Here is a 20,000-nt window from a genome sequence, read left to right as displayed (position 1 = left end):
CTGACTGACTGGCTGACATACTGACTGTCTGGTAGACTGACTGACTGGCTGACTGACTGACTGACTGTCTGGCTGACTGACTGACTGACTGACTGACTGACTGACAAACCAGCTTGCTGGCTGGTTTGCTAACTGACTGGCTGGTTAAATCAGCATTACTCCAGCAACATCCTTGTCTTTTTATGTCCCTGCATGTCTGTGCGTGTCAAAGGTTGCTGTCAATGAAATGACCTCAGCTGTAGATGTTCACGGCCTCTCTGTCCTTGAGAGGACATTTGGGTTCTACACAGACCAGTCTCTCTTTCACTCTCTCACCCCTCACCCCCCCCCCCCCACACACACATATGAATGCCTGCTGCAGATGTGAATGTTCCCCTGTGCATTCCTGAGCCCAAGTATTTGGCGGCAGAAGCAGGCAGCAGAGAGCTGCTCTGTGATTTGCCACGAAGAATATCACATGTTCACACACACACACACACACACACACACACATTAGCCTTAGCCTAGTAAATAAAATGCTTTATGTTGCTGAGAATCTGTTTAGGGCCACTCAGATGTCCTAATTTGGCTGCACTAATATTTTTTTTTATTTCTTTAATTCCTTTTTGCATCGACACTTTCATTGGACGGACTGGGCATTTATTTCTTCGTCAGGAGTAGCACCATTATAACATTTTGCTAAAGTCAGGCTGATTGTCTTGCAGAAACGAATGAAGGGTAAGGTTCAGTGTCCAAAGATGTCTGAGACAGCAGATCCTCTCATCATTTTCACGGCAGCCTTGTTCTGAAAAACTTACATTTGTCAGTTGGTTATTGACCTTAGCTTGACCTTGGCTAGCTTGAATGCAACGGCCACCAGCTCTGTCAGGACAAGCTGCCAAACACACGTGTGCTACAGGAGAACCGACCTGTGAGACATGAACGGCGGCACTCATCAGGCACTGGATGACCTCCTTAGTTTTTCCTGCCACTTTGAGAGTTTTTAAAATGTTGTGAGTAGCCTCGCTCAGCAGTGGTCAGACGGAGGTTAGACTCAGAACAGCCGATGTGAGAAGTGAAGGGACGAGGAATGGCATGGAGATCAACAGGGAACATAACGTGAAAGAAATGAGAAACAAAATGAATATTTATGGAAGAAAAGATGAAAGTACTGTAAGACAAAGGAAGAAGGAAGAAAGAAACAGATCAATAAAAGAACAAACCTTGTTCTGATGAAACAACGCCTGCTTCTTTGCGATCTCAATATCAGCCTCAAAACACACACTCGCGCACACACACACACACACACACACACCCTGTTGTGTGGCTGTTCTGCCTGTGTGTGGTGTGGATTAGCTTCATCTTTAATCACAGTTTTCATTCCGAGCACGCTCTGTGTAAAGTATACCTGTTCACAAAGCGCTGAGCTAGGCTTCCTCTCAGCAGCAGGTTGCAGTCGGCGCAGCAGGAAGACGGCAGCTTCCACAACCAGTTGTGCCAAGAAACTGGTCTTGGTTGTACTGCTGGACTGGTTCAGTGGTCCGTTCAAGATCACAGGAGGAGATAAAAGGCTCTGTTGACGTCTGTGTGTCCTTGAACTGACGCCTGGTTATTCCGTGTGTATTTGTACAGGAAATCAACACGGAGCCTGGTGATGGTCACAATACATGATCCTCAAATAAGATTCACAAATGTTTACTTGTGTGTACTTTTGGGAAAAATCACTCGGGTTTCATTTCACATGCAAACACCAAGCAATTTGAACAAATGTACCAAAGCACACATCACAACCGGAATAATTAGGAATATATACCACAAAGATTTTAACATCTCCAAGTCTCTGGAGCACAGGAATGTCACCACGTAAACGCAGAGAGACTTACCTGGCAGCCAGACAGGAGGCAGCCATGTTTTATTGTTTAGCAGGAAAGTTTCCTCCTCTTGGACGGGGAGGGGATGAGGCTCCCGTTTCTGATAACTGCCTTTAAAAAGAGGTTGTATGACAAAGTTGGCCTCATTCAACAAGTGACTCCTTCCTCTTCCCCTCTCAAACCACAGGAAGTTGAAGTAGGAAGTTTTTCCCTTTTTTGTTGTTGTTGTTAACCCCCCACCACAGCACTTCCCTCCAATTTGTTGAATTTCTCAAAATGTTCCGTTTGTTAGGCTGAAAAGGAAATCACAGAAAAATCACCATAAGGGCTGCTTTGCATTTTTAATTAAGAAACTAACATATGAATATATTTGCATATTATTGAGTTGCAGATTAAATCATGCATACATAATTAGCGTGCATGCAGCGTTCGTTCATTCGCTTCACTCTGTCTCTGCACTGTGCTTACTGTGTTTTTAGCAAGCTGTGGTTCTGATAGATGCCAGACACACACACACACACACACACACACACACACACACACACACACACACACACACACACACACACCTTATTCAGACACTCAAACACTCACTTCACAGACACACTTACCACCCTCTCCAAACACTTTCTGTACTCTGTGTCTCTCTCCTTCTCTTTGTTCAATTTGTATTTTGGAGGAAAATGAGCGTCTGATTTTCAGCATCAAAACTGAGGCCACATCAGGGTTTTTACCCTGATTTCAGTGGAAGTGGAGAGAGAAAGCAAAGCTCTCTCCTTCTCTCTTCTCTCACTCGTTTCTATCTCTCTGCTCTATTAATCCTCTGCCATATGAGCACTTGTGGGCCAGATAGGAGCTTTATTACCACCACCACTACACTTAACAGTTGACCACGTTACTTTAGTATAACTTCAAATGAAAACTAGCATTTGTTCGGCCAAAATATTGCTATCACAAAATATGATTGAGATACATTTTAATGAGACGGGGGGGGGGGGGGGCAACGAAGACCCTCATGGAAAAGAGAACCTGAGAGAAATGAAGGGGAGAGAGGATCTGTTTGTTCGTAGAATTTGAAGTCACGAGACTATTTTATTAAAAGCAAATTGTTATATAATGTTCTTGTCAAATTATGACATCCTGATCTGCACCTGTTTATTGTTCCTCCGTTTCTTTACCTTTCTCTCCTCGCTACTCCGAGTACTCATCAGACTCAAACTCCGGTGAACCTGCAGTGTTCTCTCCTCTGTGCTCTCTCTCCAGTCACATCACCAGGCAGGTTCACACTGGAATATTGCAGTTCTGAGTGTGACCCGCAGCATCTCTGTGGGCCGCCGTGACCCCAGGGTCCTACTTCAACCCTTGGGGGTCCCCACCGGATAGTTTGGCCACTTGTGACAAGAACCCGAGATGTGACAGATACACAGATGAGTTCTACTAGAGCATCACCAGAACTCTGAACCCAATTCTGGTAAAAATATCCGACTGGATTTCCGATTACTCCTGTGGACCTGTTAAATCCTGAGATGTGGATCAATAATTGATTCCTGTGGTCGTAGCGGCTATCACTTCTGCTCCACCCCTGGTAGCAGGGGAGATTGTTTCGCTGTTCCTCAGTAACAAGGTGAGACGTCCGGGACAGTTCCATCGGCCGTCAGTACGGTTGATCATGAGGAGATTAGCTGGCGTGCATAGACCAGCAGCATCAAATGTCCCGTTCCTCCCTGCACGATAGTCGACCAGGAACACTCACACGTCGCAGTCCAGGTGAGGCAGAAGCGGCGCAGGCTTCTGTTAATGTCATCAAGTCAGAAGGAGGGGTTTACATTTCTGCAGTGACTGAAGATTCAGGGAGATAAATGAAACATGTTGATGTCACACGTTTGTTTCACATGTCTATACCTGTGTGTGTGTGTGTGTGTGTGTGTGTGTATGTGTGCGCGTGCGTGCGTGCGGAGGGAAGTGGTGAGAGGCAGTGAGGAAGACAAAAGAGCAGGGTAGCGAGAGAGAGATATTGACAACTGGGCGTCATAATAAGAAGGAAAATCCTGTCTGCGTGAAATCAGGATGAAATGTGAGATTATAATTCAAGCAGGGATTAGCTGTCATCTCACTACTAAAGAGGAGGAGGAAGAGGAGCGAGGGAGGGAGAGAGCGAGAGAGCACGGGGAGGAAACAACACTTACCATGGAGAAGACAGGAGGAAGAGGGAGAGAAACGGAGGATGCTGGATTCTAAGGGGAAGAAAGGAGGGGAAGAGGATGATGTTGGAGGAAAGATAAGAGAGGCAGGGAGGAGTGTCAGGAGAAGAGGAAAAGTTAGGCAGGGACAGAAAATTAGAAGGAAACATGGAGGAAGAGAGACGGTGAAAAGAGGAGGAAAGATGAAATGATCTTTTCCTCCCTTTGTGACTCCTCCCTCCGTTGGTAACATATTACGTCCTTCCTCTTTTCTTTTTCTTATCCTCCTTCTTCTATCCTTTGCTCTCCCTTCATCTACCCTCTTTCTTCTGTCCTCGTCCCTTTTTCTTTATCCTCTCCTCTTTTCTTACCTCCTGTTTTCCTATTCTCCTCTTTTGTCCCTTTCCTTCCTCTGCTTCTCTCTGTCGCTCCTCATCACAGCCCTTCAACTAGCAACATGTATGTCTCCTTCTTCCTTGTCTCATCTCCTTATTTCCTTTCTCTCTTCTCTTTCTCCTCTGTTCTCCCTCCTTTTCTCCGTCCGTCTCGATCCTCATTTCCTCTCACCTATCTCCCCTTCTTTAATGCTCCTATTTCCCTTCTTTCCCCATTTTCCTCTTCTCCCCCTCCTTCGCCATCTCTTCCTCTCGACTCCCTCCTCACCCTGTTTCCTTTTCTCCTCTCCCTTCTACCTCTTTAAGGTTTGCACTCTTTCTCACTCTTTCATTCCCTCTCCATTCTTCTTCCTCTCCTCTGCAGGTTTGTTGACCAAGCAACCGTCAGACAAAATGTAAAAATGCTGCGTCTACTTATTTTTCACAACGGGGTCACTTTTTTGGGTTTTATATTTTTCCCCCTTAACTTCATTCCTCCCTCATCCCTCCATCTCTCCCTTCATTTCCCATTCAGTCTGGTTGGGTACAATGCTGGGAGCCAGCCAGCGCTGCAGACAGATGGTCCACTTATTAGATGTGCATCAGCCCTCCCTCCCCTTCCTGCAGCTCGCTTTTTAATCAAATTAAAGCCGAAAGAAGAGGAGAGAGAGAGAGAGATGGAGAGAGTGAGTGACAGAGAAGGAGAGCGGGAGGTCTGCTCGCTTGTTTTGGAGTCGACCATTTGTTTGACTAGGATGAATGATGACGATGTTCGTATGAAATTTGGAAGCCTGAAACACTGCCTGTGTGTGTGTGTGTGTGTCTCTCTCTCTCTCCTGCTGCTCCTCCTCCTCTTCCTCCTGCTCCTCCTCTTCCTCCTGCTCCTCCTCCTCTTCCTCCTGCTGCTCCTCCTCTTCCTCCTGCTCCTCCTCTTCCTCCGGCTCCTCCTCCTCTATTATCAGCAGGATTTTACATCTTCTAAAGGGCAGATCTGGATAGTTAGATAGTTAGAGCATAAGTGTACTTTTCAGGTCAAGTATTATATACTACTACTACTACTACTACTACTACTACCCCTACTACTACTACTACTACTACCCCTACTACTACCCTTGTCCTCTGCTGACTGCAGGTCTCACTTGCTGAAGAGGAGCTTATGTGGGATTTTGGTGTCATTTGAGACGTCCAGGTTTTGTCGGCAGTACTGCCGCATCAAGATGTACCAGATTTACAGTGAATCTGGTAAAAGGGTGGACTGAGTATGTCAGAGGTTGGCGGCGGTCATAGGAGACCAGCCGGGCAGAGTCCAGCATTCTTCGTCAATGTGACGAAGCATGCATGCATTGTTTTTAAATCTTGCATACTTCCAACACCATGCATGTGTTGTAGTTTAGTTTTGACAGGGTTTGCTGCCAATCGTCATGCTGACTCATCAGCCCGCGGGTCAGGATGTAACGGCTGAGGATGGTCGGGGACATGGTAGCAGCTTTTGGACTCAATGTAGTTCCTGATCTTCTGAACTCTGCAAAAAAGAAAAAAAATTAGTGAAGTTTGAAGACTAGACGATAATCAAACTGTGTGGTGTGTAGCACGATGATGATCAGGATGATGATGATGATGTGTGTGTGTGTGAGAGAGAGAGAGAGAGAGAGAGAGCTAAAACCTGGGTGATGTCACCTGGGTGGGTTGATGGACTTGCCCCTGATGGTGCTGGATGCAGGTCGGAGCCTGTGGACCATCACGGCTGGACTGAGGGTCCTGACACTTTCTATCGCTCTCTCTTTTTGCCTACATGGTTCTTTTTCTTGACCCAGAGATTCCACAGTGAACCTGGGGGTTCCACCTTCATGCATAAACCCACTGATGTGTCCTTTTTATACGTTAAGTGCATTTTAAAATCAGCATGAACTTCATGATAAGTTAAACATTGCCTGCCACTGTAGTTCCCTGGATCCATGTGGAGGGAGACCGGGAGCGAGTGCACCTGGAATGTGGGAATCTCTCCCTGCAAAAACAAATCGTGCACACAAGTAGTTCAAAGTTCAAGTCAGACGTTGGTGCGTGAGACTGGGATGCATCTCAATCACTGCAGGTTTCAAGGTTTTAAACGAACCCTGCAGTTTGGTCAAAAAGACAGAAGTCCCAGTCCTGGCGTCCTGGGGTTGTGGTGACTCCTGGAGCTGCACGCAGACCTGCGCGTCAGTCAGACTTACAGTGGAAGCTACGCCCTGTTATAAAATTCACCTGTAATTTTCACAAAGCCACCTGACCAGGTGGGACAAGGCTTTTTGGTTGTGTTGAGCAGTTGAACAGCTCCTGCTACGGCACGTTCGTTGGAGCTTGTTTTATTTACAGAGAAGGTCAAACGACTCGGTGATACGGCTGCGACTCAGACGCTCCTTCAGAGCCTGACGTCTGCTGACGTGGGTTTTGTTTTGGTGACAATGAATCAATGAGTGTGGGAGCGGTCATGGCTGCGAGGAAGGCTGCCCTGCCTGGCTGGCTCCCTCCGTCCATCCAGGCTCGCTTCAGTGCTGGGAAGGACAAAGTTTTAATTCAACAAGCTGAACGGCAGCGAGTGCAGCGAGGAGAGCTGGCTGCTGGTTGACTGAGTCCTCTGGTGGGTGGTGGGTTGATGGTGAGTTATAGTGCCACCGTCAGGTCATTGCAGGTAGCAGGTCACCATAGCAACCCAGCCCTGGCTGGACCTGGAGGGAGACAAAGATTTGGAAGAATCGTCCGTACGGAATCTTATAACACCTTTGGATGTAATTTCACTTTTTCAGTTTGAATTTAACAAAACATTCAACACGTTTGCCACCGAGGGATTAAATACAAAACCAAATTGTGGTCGTCGCTGCAGTGCAGAGTCTGTCAGAGGCCTTCTGAGGACCAGTGAGCTAAATACTGTATGATATATAGATCATTTAACGACAATAATAATGATAATAATAACAGCAACAATATGATAATTATAACTATTTAATCAGCACTTTTCTAAAGACTCAGCGACACTTTACAGTGAACGGTAAACACATTCAAATGTGACAAAAACAACTAGAAGACAGCAAAAAAAAATTTCAGGCAGCAGCAGAAGATTTGACAGATGAACAAATATTTGGATGATATTTTGACAGGTAAAATTATAACAATACAATACATTTTAGAAAATCTATGTCACCACTTGATTAAAATTATTTTTAAATAGATGAGCTTTAATTTACAAAAAATAAAATCTTTATTTATGGGCTTGCAAATGATAAACCTGACTTGTTTAGCATCCGTCTGGTATTTAAAAAGGCTTTTTTTTTTTTAAATTTTTAGCCTTTATTATGGAAGATGAAGATTTAGCAGCATGACAATGCAACTGTAGTTGAAGCTTTTATGAAACATAACTCGCGCAGTAGCTTCTGTTTAATAGGCGGCTGTTTTAAATCTTCACGTTAGACCACGTAGACCTCTGAACCTACTGGATGACGCAGCATCTAAAAAAAAATGCAGCTGAATTATGAATTAAATAATTCTTATTTTAAAAACACAATAAGGTCCAGTAGTGGGATTTTACTCATCAGCTAAAAGCTCCTGGTCCTGCGTTTGTCCCCCCAAATGGAGCTGGTGCCACCAAACTGATGCAAACATTTAATGATGAATTTATTTAAAGGCGCCTTTCTTGGCACTCGAGGTCGCTGCACAGAGCACAATTAAAAAAACACACACATCTAAAAACCTCAAAACAAGAATAAAGGATAAAAACAACAGAAAGAGGCACAGAGATTCCTTTAAGTTGGAGACAGATTTGAACATTGAGGATGTTTGGTTCTCATTTCAAAATGAAAGAGAGGAGTGGATGAAAAGAAGGGAGAGGGGAAGGATAGGAGAGAAGACAAGGGAGGAAGAGACTTAGAGACTAGGAAATGGAAGAGGAAAGGAGGAAGCACGCTGGGAAGGGGAGATCGGAAAACAAGTGAGAGATGGGGGGATGGAAACCGAAAGTATGAAAAAAGAGGGAGGGTGAGAGGAAAGAAAGCAAGGAAGGAGATGAGGGATTCAAGAATGAGCGGAGGATCAAGGGAGGAGGAGAGTTGTCGATGAAAGAGGAGGTGAGGAGTGGAAAAGGGATGACAAGGTGGCCGAGATGAGGAAAGGAGCTAGAAAGAGAAAAGGAAGAAAGCAAGGAAAGAAGGGAGTGAGGGAGTGAGGGATATCTGGAGAAAGGGATGATTAGAGGAGATGGAGGGAGGCAGCGAGAGGGGAGGGGACAAGGCTGAAGGAAACGAGGGGAAAAGGAGAGAAGGAAAAGAGGAGATGAAAGAGGCGAGACGCGAAAGGGTATGTTGGAGGCGCGTGCAGTGGAAAAAGTGAACACTCGGCTCAGTTCAAAGGCGGCGGCGGCTCCGCGCGAGGAGGAGGAGGAGGACGGGGGGGGGGGGATGGTTTCCAGATTTCAATGTGGAAAGTTGAAAGTGTCGGCAAGCGCGCGCGTGTCCGCGAGCATCTGTATGTGTCTTCACATGTGCGCGAGCGAGGGCGGGAATGTTAGCTGCACGCGTTTCAAGCTCTCTTGTATCTCCGTGCGCGCGCGTCTGTCTCAGTGAGGCGGGGGGGGGGGGGGGAAGGGGAGGGGCGCCTCGCTCTCTCTCCCTGCCTACTTTGCATATTCCGCGCGCCTCGGCTCGGCCATATGGGAAAATGCAACTGAAGGAATTGTCGGCCGGGAAAAAAAACGCGCAGGCAGGGACACGCGAGCGGAGCGGCGAGAGTTTGAGACCATAACAAACCCAGAAAAGTTAGAAGACCTGAACAGCCAAGAAGGAAGGTGGAGAGGAAGAAGAGACGAGGGGCAGCGGGAGAGAACGAGCCGACGGGAGAGACGCGCGGAGCGAGAAGGGGAAAGCAGAGTAGTTGTTCTTTCTTCCACGGAGGAGAGGAGCGATGTATTGCGCGTACACCATCCCCGGGATGACAGGCAGCTCGCTCATGTACTACTACAACGGCAAAGCGGTAAGAGCCCCTTCCCTTCCTGCTGGCTGCTTTCCTCCTTCTCCGCAAGGGCTCGGGGTGATGGGGCGAGGGAGGTGGGAGAGGGAGTGAGGGAAGAAAAGAGGAGGGAGATAAAGAGGAGGTGTGAAGGTGAAGTGTGTCGCCCTTTTACGCAGCAACTTCTCAGCGCGTCTGTCCGCCGCCGCGCGCCGCTCCTCCTGGTGTTGTTAACCGGGAGAATGTTGCGCGCGTGTGTCGGTGAGTGTGTGTGTGTGTGAGAGGGAGGAGAAGCAGGAGCGGTGACAGGAGTCCGGAGAGAGCTGAGGAGAACGCTGGGCTCGCGGACATGCTGTGTGTGTGTGTGTGTGTGTGTGTGTGTGTGTGTGTGTGTGTGTGTGCGCGCGCGCGCGCGTGTGTGTGTGAAGTTCACAACAATTTATATTTGTTCTCATACATGTTTCCGTCTCCCGGTTTCCGTCACCGGGGTTTTTACTCATCTGACTCGCAAAGATCCAACTCGGGCTGCTCGGCCCGCAGGCTCCTTCGTCTCCAGCTCATAATTTAATTGCTTTAAATGGACGTGAATCAATTTTCAAAAAAGCCTGATCAATGGATCAATATTCTATGTTTGATCATCGTACCAAGCCTGTAATTCAGGGAGTCTACACACGCAGAGAAGTAGCGCCTCGGCTCGGGTTGTCATAAAAAATAAAATCTTGAAGTAATTCGTGAAAAATATAAATACTGAGCAAGTAATAAGTAGTAGCAGTAGTTGTTCCAATAACTGGTTCATATTTTGCAGCAAATGTCAATATCAGTAATGTTCTTCACTCACGTGTTAATTTTCTATTATTCTTTAATTTCTTAATGCTATTAAATTAATGGAAAATATTGCAGAATTTAAAAGTGGCATTTAAATTATGTCCATCTGATGATCTGTATTTCCATATATATATATATATATATATATATATATATATATATATATACATATATATATATATATGTATATAAAAAATTTTTCTCTAAGTCACAAATTTCATAGGAAAATTGCAGTTGGAAAATTCCAAATCTTCAGAGTGTCAGAAAAATAAAAGCGACCTCAGAGATGTAACCTGACCTCCAGTCAACCTGCTGGTCCGGCTTCTTCTTAGTAACCTGGAACACACCAGGATGAAGTGATGGAGGCCCTGATCAGATCCCCACCCCTCTCTCTCTCTCTCTCACACACACACACACACACACACACACACACACACACACACACACACACACACAGTAATAGAATAGCTCTCCTGGTGGGTCTCCCGTGAGTCTGTGGGATCTGATCTCACGTCCTCGCGCTCTGAGTAAATCACCTTTGTTAGCAGACGTAATGCATTTCAGCAGCTTTATTTATTGGAATTGTGGAGCTGAAATCATGTGACAGAGGCAGCGTGCTGGTGTTCATGGTGCTGGGACTGTCGGCCAACTCGTTTCTGCGCTGACATCCCACATTGTGCTGAAGGAAATAATATCCTACAAGGACCTGGATGATCATCGCTTGTCTTAGTTGAGTGGGGAGAGACAGAAATCAGCTGATGACACGGCTGATCGATGGGTTGATTGACTTGAGCAGTTAGTCTGGATTTAAAGACGGGGGGTCTGTGTTATTTTGCGTGTTCCCTGAACAGAATAAAAATGTTTGACGTGCTTGTAATGTGTCTCTTCAGATGTAATATAATGATGTTAATATTATCAATAATAATTGTGTGAACGTGCACGTACCTCCAGTGAAACAGAGGACACCCTTGAGGGTCCCAGGTCAGGTGTGAGTGCTCCTGCTCCACCTGTACACAGTGAAGGTGTCACTCAGGACGGATGTGGCTAGAAATAAGACGCGGGGTGCAAATCGAAGGGAAGGTAAATGAATTTCACAGGTTCGTGGTGTAAAAGAGGAATGTCTGCAAGGTGTAAATGAAGATGGAAGGCAGGAATTTCCAACACATCCACATGTCAGTGAAGGCTGCCTTTTTCTAAGGAGGAAAAAATAAGGGGGGTGGCGGCGGGGGGGGGGGGGGGGGGGGTTTACAGCAGGACAAAAATAAATACAGGTAATTATAATACTGATGTCTGAACAATAATAAAAACTTGTAGCAAGCAGATTATTGTGCACTCAGACAAAAGAGGGCGTACAATCAAATCCAGCAAAAAATACACACATTTAATGTGTGTATAAATTTAGGTAAAAAATAAATTCACAGAAAATTCATTTGTATTTATCAGATTTGATTTCAACCTTGGGCAAATTCCATCAGAAGTGTTGGTTTTTCAAGAAACTTTCTATGAAAACTGACTTTAAAAAAAAACAAACACTCCCAATGTTCACAGACTTCATTTCTGTGGTTTCCACTCCAGGTTTGTGAGGGTTTGGGAGCTGAGGCGACCCACGAGCCGTCGGCTCAGCCTGTCTGTACGCTGCCGCAGTCACTCGCCAACACGGCCTCGGTCTGCTCGGTGTCTGGCAGGTCTCCGGCCTCCGTTCGGCCATCGAACCTTTAGTTTTATGCTGCCAGCCACCAGCTCCAGAGCCCTTTTCTTTTTGTACCTGCCCTCTCCCTGTAGCTCAGAGCCGTCTTTGTATCTCACCAGCTTCACTGGAAGCCGGAGCTCTCCAGTTCGGCACTGCCACGGGGCGCGGCGTGGCACCGCTTTGTTTGGTGGCTGGCTGCTGGATGGCACATTGTGCCGATGGTCTTGATCTGGTGCCAAGCTCCTTTCTATCTTCACTTTGCCCCCCTGTCTCACTCGGTCTGTCTGTGTCACAGCTTGTTTACACTCGATGTCCGCTGGCGGAGAGAGAAAACACACAAATCAGAGAAGAAAAAAAAAATGCCATAATAACAAAATGTTGTTTGTCTTCTTCTGTCCTATTTTCTGTGGCTGTTTGGAGGTTTTAGGCAGATGGTTTGCAGTGTTGCAGTGATAGGTGGTTATGTGAAAGCACATTCAGGCTGCTATGTGTGTTATGGAGGCAGAAATGTGGAGCGAGAGGGGAAACTGGGGCAGAGTGGAGAGACAGAACCACTCGGACAGATCTGCAGCGGCAGCGGCAGCAGCGGCGAGCCGGGCCCGGGGAGACCAAACACTGAGGAGGCTGAATCGGGGCTTTAGTTTGGTGGAGTGTGTGGGGGAGGGTGAAGGGGAGAAGAGGAGGGTGAGGGCCGAGGCCCGAGCTTCGGTTAGCGGCTGTCGGCTCGCTAACTTAAGCTCCAGCAGCTTAATGAGGCAGCAGAAAGCTCGGCTAAAACAAAAGGCCTCATTTAAAGCCGGCCTGGCCAGCCGGCTATTGTTATGCTAACACAGCATTTGAATATTCAGTAAGTTTTAATTAGGAGAGTCCTGGAGCAGCCTGCCAGAATCCTGCAGTCCGCTGTCACTGTGCTGCTGCCGGAAACACACATTTCACACACTTGAAACAATGTGGTTTATCTGCTTTTTCTTTAGCGTTTGCTGCTTTTCTGGAGCAAATGACTCTCATCATAGGAGAGGAATATTGCTTGTTTTATTGATTTTATATTTTTGTCATTTTCCACCAAATGTAGTTGGATGCAGAATTTTTTTTTTTCAATTTGTCTCTCGAAATTAATGGTAAATACCGATATTTAGATGATGTGGTGGTTCTATTTCACTAGAAATTGTACTTATATGTGATTTTAAATAGAAAGAGTAATTTCTTTTAATTTGGCATTTTAGCTTTTTTCACTGTCAAACAGCTGCTAATTAAAACAACATTTCAGAAGAGGTCAGAGGTCAAGGCCACACGTAGTATTTACTACACTACATAGTATTTACATTTCCATGTAGTTTTTATGTGGTTTAAGTTTCCTTTTGTTGTTGAAGATGCACTCTTGTCAGACATCAAAGTGTCGTGATGACAACGGATACACCACGGTGACTCACACATCTGGTGAAATAGAAAATCAAGAAAATATGTGTGCGTGTGTGTGTGTGTGTGTGTGTGTGTGTGTGTGTGGACATCCTGTATAGTCAGTCGGCTGGAATTAGAGCACGGCATGTTATGCAATTAGAACTTTATAAATAGAGTGTGTGTGTGTGTGCGCGCGCAGGCCTCTATATCCATCTGCTTCAGTTCTATTTAAACAACTCAAAAAAGCCAATTTTATTGTGTATGGTGGAAGTGCACATGTGTCTGTTCATGTACTTTATATTGTGTACAAGCATAAACATGAACAGGTGTGTGTGTGTGTGTGTGTGCGTGTGTTTGTGTGTGTGTGTGTGTGTGTGTGTGTGTATCTTTTCTTCAAATTTCTGCACATAAATTCTAAAAAATGCTGAATTCTTTTTCTAGAGGTGTAATTTTATATTCCCACCGGTTCAAATTTATAAGTCCTCAAACAAGTTAACACAAGAGAGTGTTTCAGTGTGTTGATGGAGTGTCTCCAGGAGTGTGTGAGGCCTCCTCGTTCACCACGTGACCAGGGTGAGTTTCACCATCGTGTCGGTGCAGGAGAGTCAGTCAATATTGTTTTAGTGTGTTTGTGAGTTTATTGTCATCCACTCATAGATTATTAGTGATGAACTTCCCTTAAAATATTTACATAGTTTAAGATAGGAGAGTTACTCTCTCTTTGTGCGTGTGTCTGTGTGTGTATGTGTGTGTGTGTGTGTGTATGTGTGTTTGTGTGTGTGTGTGTGTGTGTGTGTGAGTGTGTGTGTGTGTGTGTGTGTTGCTGGTCAAAGCCTTGGACACTGTCAGGCTTAAACTTTAATCCTTCTGCATCAGATTATCTGACAGTGATGCTGCTGATACACACACACACACACACACACACACAAACACACACACTAACACTGCTGGGTTTTTTTCAAAGAAACAAGAATGAGGTTAAAATGAGAGTGGTGATTTTGCTTCTGATCACTTGTTTAATGAGCAAGTTCAAATCTGGAGGATTGTAATTTTATCAGAAGCTGGAATATAAATCTTAATGACTGACATTTTAAAATTTATTTTAATATATTGTTTCATACACACATACCCATAGCCCAGATGAACGCAGACCAACAGTTCCTGCATTCAGATTTCTATTATTTTGTGTCTGATGTTGAGAGGAGTTGCTCCCATTTCAGATGGATTCATTTCATGTCTCTTAGAGAGGAAGGAGACTCTCCTGTTTGTCTTTTACTCTTTATTGCAGTTGTGGGAGGAGGGTCATGAGGAGGTAATTAGCAGTGTCCGTAGGAGCGCGTGTGTGACGTGAATGCGAGAGGCTGCTGATGTTGGTGACAGTGAGCTCTTCTCTGCCCTCTGCTGCTGCTGGCTTCCGAGTATTTTTTATTATTTTTGTTTGGTGACTTCTTATGTGTTTGTTGGATGTGTGGCTTCAGGTTGGTTGCTGGTGCCGCCCGGTCCTGCAAGCCGTTACACTGAAGTGTTGCATGATGTCATTTGTTTTCAAAGGTACAAGTGTGAAAAAGTTGTTTTGGACACTTTATGTTTTGTTTAGTTGGCAAGGGATTTAAGATCTGGCGTGATGCCTGAGCTGCTTCATTCAGCGCCGTCATGTGATCTGGCCTCACCTGCAGGGCTGGATGAGCTCCCCACCCCGGCACGGTCTGCTTGGCCAGGCCTGCGCCTGCGTGGAAGCACTACAACCACTGTCCTTTAGCTACAAATGTGTCATGCAATTACGATGTCACAATAATAATAAGTTGTGATCATTTATTGATATGAATGTTTTCCAAGTGCCCATAATTATGACCAAACACATACTTACTAGTGACGCTCTGGAGCTTCCACTGGCGGCTTGTTGACATCCTGGTATCCGCGCTGACTGGCTCAGCTGACTCAGCGCCGCCCTTTTTGGTAATGTGTTTTGTTGTATTTGGTGGCAGTAAATATAGAATCAGGAGGCTCCCAGGGAAGCTCAGGAACGATGGTCTGGTGACCAGCTACTCGCTCTGTACCGTCCCTGAGCCGCAGCGAAACGATGGGATGGCTCCTGCTGCTTGCAGAATCTGGGTGAGGTTCTTGTGACGTACGCCAAGAAGTCAAAATGATACGAGTACTTCCAGATCCTAATCAAACTGCCGTGTCCTTACTGGAGCTGCACGTCAGACTACCGCTGACCTACCACTGACCTGAGAGCAGCCACCGGCAAGTAAGAGAGTGCTGGCAGTGCACCAAATACACCAGAAACGTCCTGATTTTAATTATTATTTTCTTAATCTTTAGCTGCAAAAACTTGATGTTTCTAGGAACAGCAGGTAGGCAGAATGGCTGCCTGGCAACCAAGGGGTCGCAGGTTGGACCCTCACCCCCCAGGGAGCCTGTCATAGGTTCCTCCCACCCGGTGAGCCAGCCGTCACCATCAGTGTGACAGTGGCAACATTAGAAAGAACTTTTGAGTATCAGGGAAATCTGCCAAATGAAAAGAGTCTATGAGCCGTCTGGGTCCATCACACACTCCGCTCAAAAAGAAAGCAAACACACACGCTGGTGCACAGAGACTTTCAGTCCCTCTGTCTTCATAAACCCTTGACTTCAACGTGCAAGGTCACAGCTGCCAAATGACATGCCTGTACATGTCCACACACACACACACACACACACACACACACACACACACACACACACACACACACACACACACACACACACACACACCTGTGTATGTGCTTATGTTTATTTGAATGTATGTGACACGTATGTGTGTGTGTGTGTGTGTGTGTGTGTGTGTGTGTGTGTGTGTGTGTGTGTGTGTGTGTGTGTGTGTGTGTGTGTGTGTGTGTGTGTGTTCAAACGGGAAGACAGACAGTAGCACAGGAGAGTGGATCAGCATTCTTTGGATAGTTGGGAATTTCCAGGCTGAATTATGGGAAGAGTCTCTCTCTCTCCCTCCCTCCTTCCCTCCCCCTCCCTCTCTCTCACACACCCTTTCTCTCTGAGTCGCAGGTTTGATTCCTGGTGTCTGTCTGAGTGCTGAATATCAAGGTCAGTAGGCAGACAGGGACATGCAGCTCTAGCAGATGAGGGTTCATGTATCTCCTGGCTGGCTGTAGGTCCACACTCACCATGGCAGCACATGCGTGTAACAGGCCTTCTGGCATGTAAGGGGTCCGGGGAGCTGGACACTGGCCTAACTGGCCTCACTGGCCCCTGGCCACATTGGCCCCTGGTTGGCTCTGTGGGAGACGTTGTAAATAACTACATAATTCAGATGGGAGCTGTTTTTGATTACTGATTTGTCTGATTTGGGCTTATAGTTCAAGCTAATGCTATCTTCAGTTAGGCTAATGTAGGAATCAGACATGGCTGCTGCTTTTGGAGGCTACTGCTAATGAATCCATCCCTCCTCTTTCTCTTCCTTTTCCCCTCTGTTTTGTTGGTTTCTTGATGTCTCTCGTCCTCAGTTCTTCCCAACCAGTCAGAGAGCCCGACGTGCTGTTGTCACGTTAATGGCCAGCATGAGGAGGGGAGTTCGGCCCTCTGGCACAGACTCACTCAGGATCCATGTCTGAAGGGCCGTGCGTTGCTCCAGGTTCCTGCAACGAGCTGCTTTGATTGGAATTAGTCTCACGATGTTGACGAGCTGAGTCAAAGCTCCTGTATTTGGAGAAGATGTGAAGCTGAGAGACAAATATCAACAAAAACCTAAGGAAGCAGAGGAGATGGTTTTAAAGGTGCTGAATAATCTGAAGCTGTGTTCAGTGTGAGCCAACATGTTTGCTGCAGTAACTGTCAGCACGAATTACTGACACCCATCATCACCTTCTCTGGAGCTCGCTCTGCATCCCGGGGCCAGCGGTGGATCTCTGTAGAACGGCGACAGTGACAACAAGGACCGAGATCTTTGCCGCTCAGAGAATTAACCAAGTAAAGAAAACACTCCCTCCAGCATAAGCCGTTGGGTTACTGGTTTGATACTGGTCACAGCAACCTCACCTGAGCTGATACTAAATCTACGACTAGAGACCGTTTTGCTTTTGGTCCGGAGGAAGAAATCAAATGTGTGAGGCGTTGGTGCATGTAGGTGCTGCCGCTGTTGTGTGAAGAACAGACAGAAATAGGCTTTCTATCTGGAGTATGATTGATTTACCCTAAAGTCCAGCTCATTACTTATTTACATTCTTTCTGTCGAGAAGGAGTCACAGTGTGTTTGTAGAGGAGGATTTATTTAGTTCTTTGTTTGGAGCTTCTTTCTCTCAGTTTCATAAAACAACAAGATCCCAGCTGGGGTTTTATGTCTCCACTGCTTTATCACCTGCACTCTTATTCTCAGCGCTGTGTTTGTCGACCCGCCGTCCCTCCCTGTGATCAGGAGGTATCTTTGCTGTTGTAGCTGCAGTCGCTTATTCAGTGTGTGCATGAGCGTCTTGTGTGTGTGAGTGTGTGTGTGTGTGTGCGTGTGTGCTAAAGCTTACTCTCATATGTGTGCTAAGCACAAGCTTCACTGCAAAAATGCAAGCTTAAGTAAGTTAACATTTTTGGCAAGAGAATAAAGGAAAACTGTGTGTGTGTGTGTGTGTGTGTGTGTGTTTGTGTGTGTGTGTGTGTGTGTGTGTGTGTGTGTGTGTGTGCGCGTGTGCGTGTGTCTGTAAAATACCACTTTAACCAAGGCTGACACACTTGTTCACAGTGTAGACCCCATCTACACACACATAAAACCCACCCAGTATTCACTATCAAAGAGGAAAATGGGCCAGTTGTCATTTTGTTAAGCACGTGTGTGTGTGTGTGTGTGTGTGTGTGTGTGTGTGTGTGTGTGTGTGTGTGTGTGTGTGTGTGTGTGTGTGTTTCAATGGGTCAGTCATACTGTGGTGGGCTGTAAGGGAGCCTGCATGGACCTGCTGATAAACAGTGGACAGCTGTCACACTTAAAACAAGACAATGCAACTGTAGCACACTGCAGCACAGTGTAATTGAAGTGTGTCTGTTCCACAAATGGTGCCTTCAGGTGCAGTTGTGTTGTGTGTGTCTATAGAATCAGAAGACAGAATCCAAGTGAAAATGGCTTTGATTTGACATTCTCCCATTTTCATGTGGACAGATTCCATAGAAATAGACACTGTTCATGTTTAAAATCTGTATTATGAGAGAATAGTACATTATTGTGATTAATTCAAATTACTAATCTATATATATAATTTGTTTCTTCCCCTTTTCCAATAAAAATGTTTTTAATTTAGATTCCTCGACATCTGCACTGAACTGTGCATGCATGACAAGTCAATCGTGAACTTCTTGCCTCATAAACAACTTTATTTACTGTATAAAGGAACAAATCTCTTTCACTTCCAGATTCATTTTTTCTGTAAAACTTTTGAAGACAATGCAGTATTTTAGATCTACATGCGTTGTACCTGTGAGTGGGCAGCAGTGCCCCCGGTCCTGGATGGTTAGTCTGAGACGGAGTCATTGGTTTTTCTTTTGAAGCTTGACTGAGGTACTGCAGGGGTCATCAGCGTGGCTCACTCAGAGGACCGTAGGTTCGATGCCCATTCTACCCCTCAAAATTCATGAAATATTCCAAGAGAAGAAAAGGTTGAGTATGCAATTTAACATCTGGTCAGCACGGCGATGTCTGCTTTCACTCTTCACCTGTTTAGATTTGTTTAATACTGCCGTTTGTACTCAGCACACATACACACACACACACACACACACACACACACACACACACACACACACACACACAAACCCATCAGTTGCTGTTGTGATAGATAATGCCCAGCCGCCATGTGATCCTTATTTAAAAAAAAGGGGACTATACCTGTTTGAAAAAAAAGAAAACGAACAACTGAGAAAGAAAGAATGAAAGAAGAGAGAAAGAAAGCGTCGCGCTGCAGTGATCAGCTCTTTGATCTGGCTCCTTTATTGCTTCAGTGTGGGGGAATAATGCGGTCCTGATTGTGCTGCTGGCAGCAGGCGAGCTTCCACATGTTGACTATTAGAGCTTCTTACCGGCTACATCTCTACTCTTCTTCGGTGGTGTTATTTGAGCACTCGCTCAGGTTAAGTCAGGAGAAATATTTGAATTGATTTATCTGATCACCAACCAGGGTGTAACACTGAGGGTCTCTGTTCAGCGCACAAATGCACCACATAAGCGCGGTGCTGCTTTAATCAGATGGGCAACTTTTGTTTGAGCTTCGTTTCTCTTCCCTCGCACCAAAAACCCAACCTCATGTACTGACCCGTCATTTGTGTGTACTGTTACACACCTAGTACTCACTCTACTCCAGGAGTGATGAGGGAATAGTACTACTTTTTAAAAGGAAGACAAGTGAACCTCAGCATGATCCTACAGTATTTACCTACTTTATAGTATTTACAGTATTTATCCTACCCCTTTAAACTTGATGGACACCTGGACATTCTCTCTGTCACCACCCTCAGGACAAACTCTCAGGTAGAAAAGCAGAATGAAAGCAGCAGTTTTCTGACAAGTGGGACCAGAACCAGAGCACAGTGAGGCAGTCCACACAGGGGACCACCGCTCTAATACGTATTAACATTCATTCAATAATGAGGCAGAGCAGGAAGGGAATCAGATGTTGAGAGGAGCCGTGGGCTCAGTTTGAAGCAGTTAAGGTGTGCTTGATTTGAGCTGTCA

The 20,000-nt window shown here is 45.7% G+C and overlaps 1 protein-coding gene across 9 annotated transcripts in view; it reads left to right on the top strand.

The window, feature by feature from the left end:
- Positions 1 to 20,000, top strand: part of tcf4 (transcription factor 4) — a 202,535-nt gene that overhangs the window by 123,854 nt on the left and 58,681 nt on the right. Inside the window, exon 1 of one of the 9 annotated variants that reach the window (XM_086188299.1) lies at positions 9,082 to 9,405. The exons of the other annotated variants lie outside the window; for them this stretch is intronic. Coding sequence (XP_086044425.1) covers positions 9,337 to 9,405 — 69 coding nt within the window. The 5' untranslated portion in view covers positions 9,082 to 9,336. Of the gene's footprint in view, positions 1 to 9,081; positions 9,406 to 20,000 lie in introns of those variants that run through there. 9 annotated transcript variants of the gene reach the window in all.

This window comes from Aulostomus chinensis, chromosome 19, assembly GCF_037954235.1.
Source record: "Aulostomus chinensis isolate RoL2024-O1b breed Wild chromosome 19, RoL_Achi_v1.0, whole genome shotgun sequence".
NCBI lineage: Eukaryota > Metazoa > Chordata > Actinopteri > Syngnathiformes > Aulostomidae > Aulostomus > Aulostomus chinensis.
This window is presented reverse-complemented; position numbering and strand designations above follow the sequence as displayed.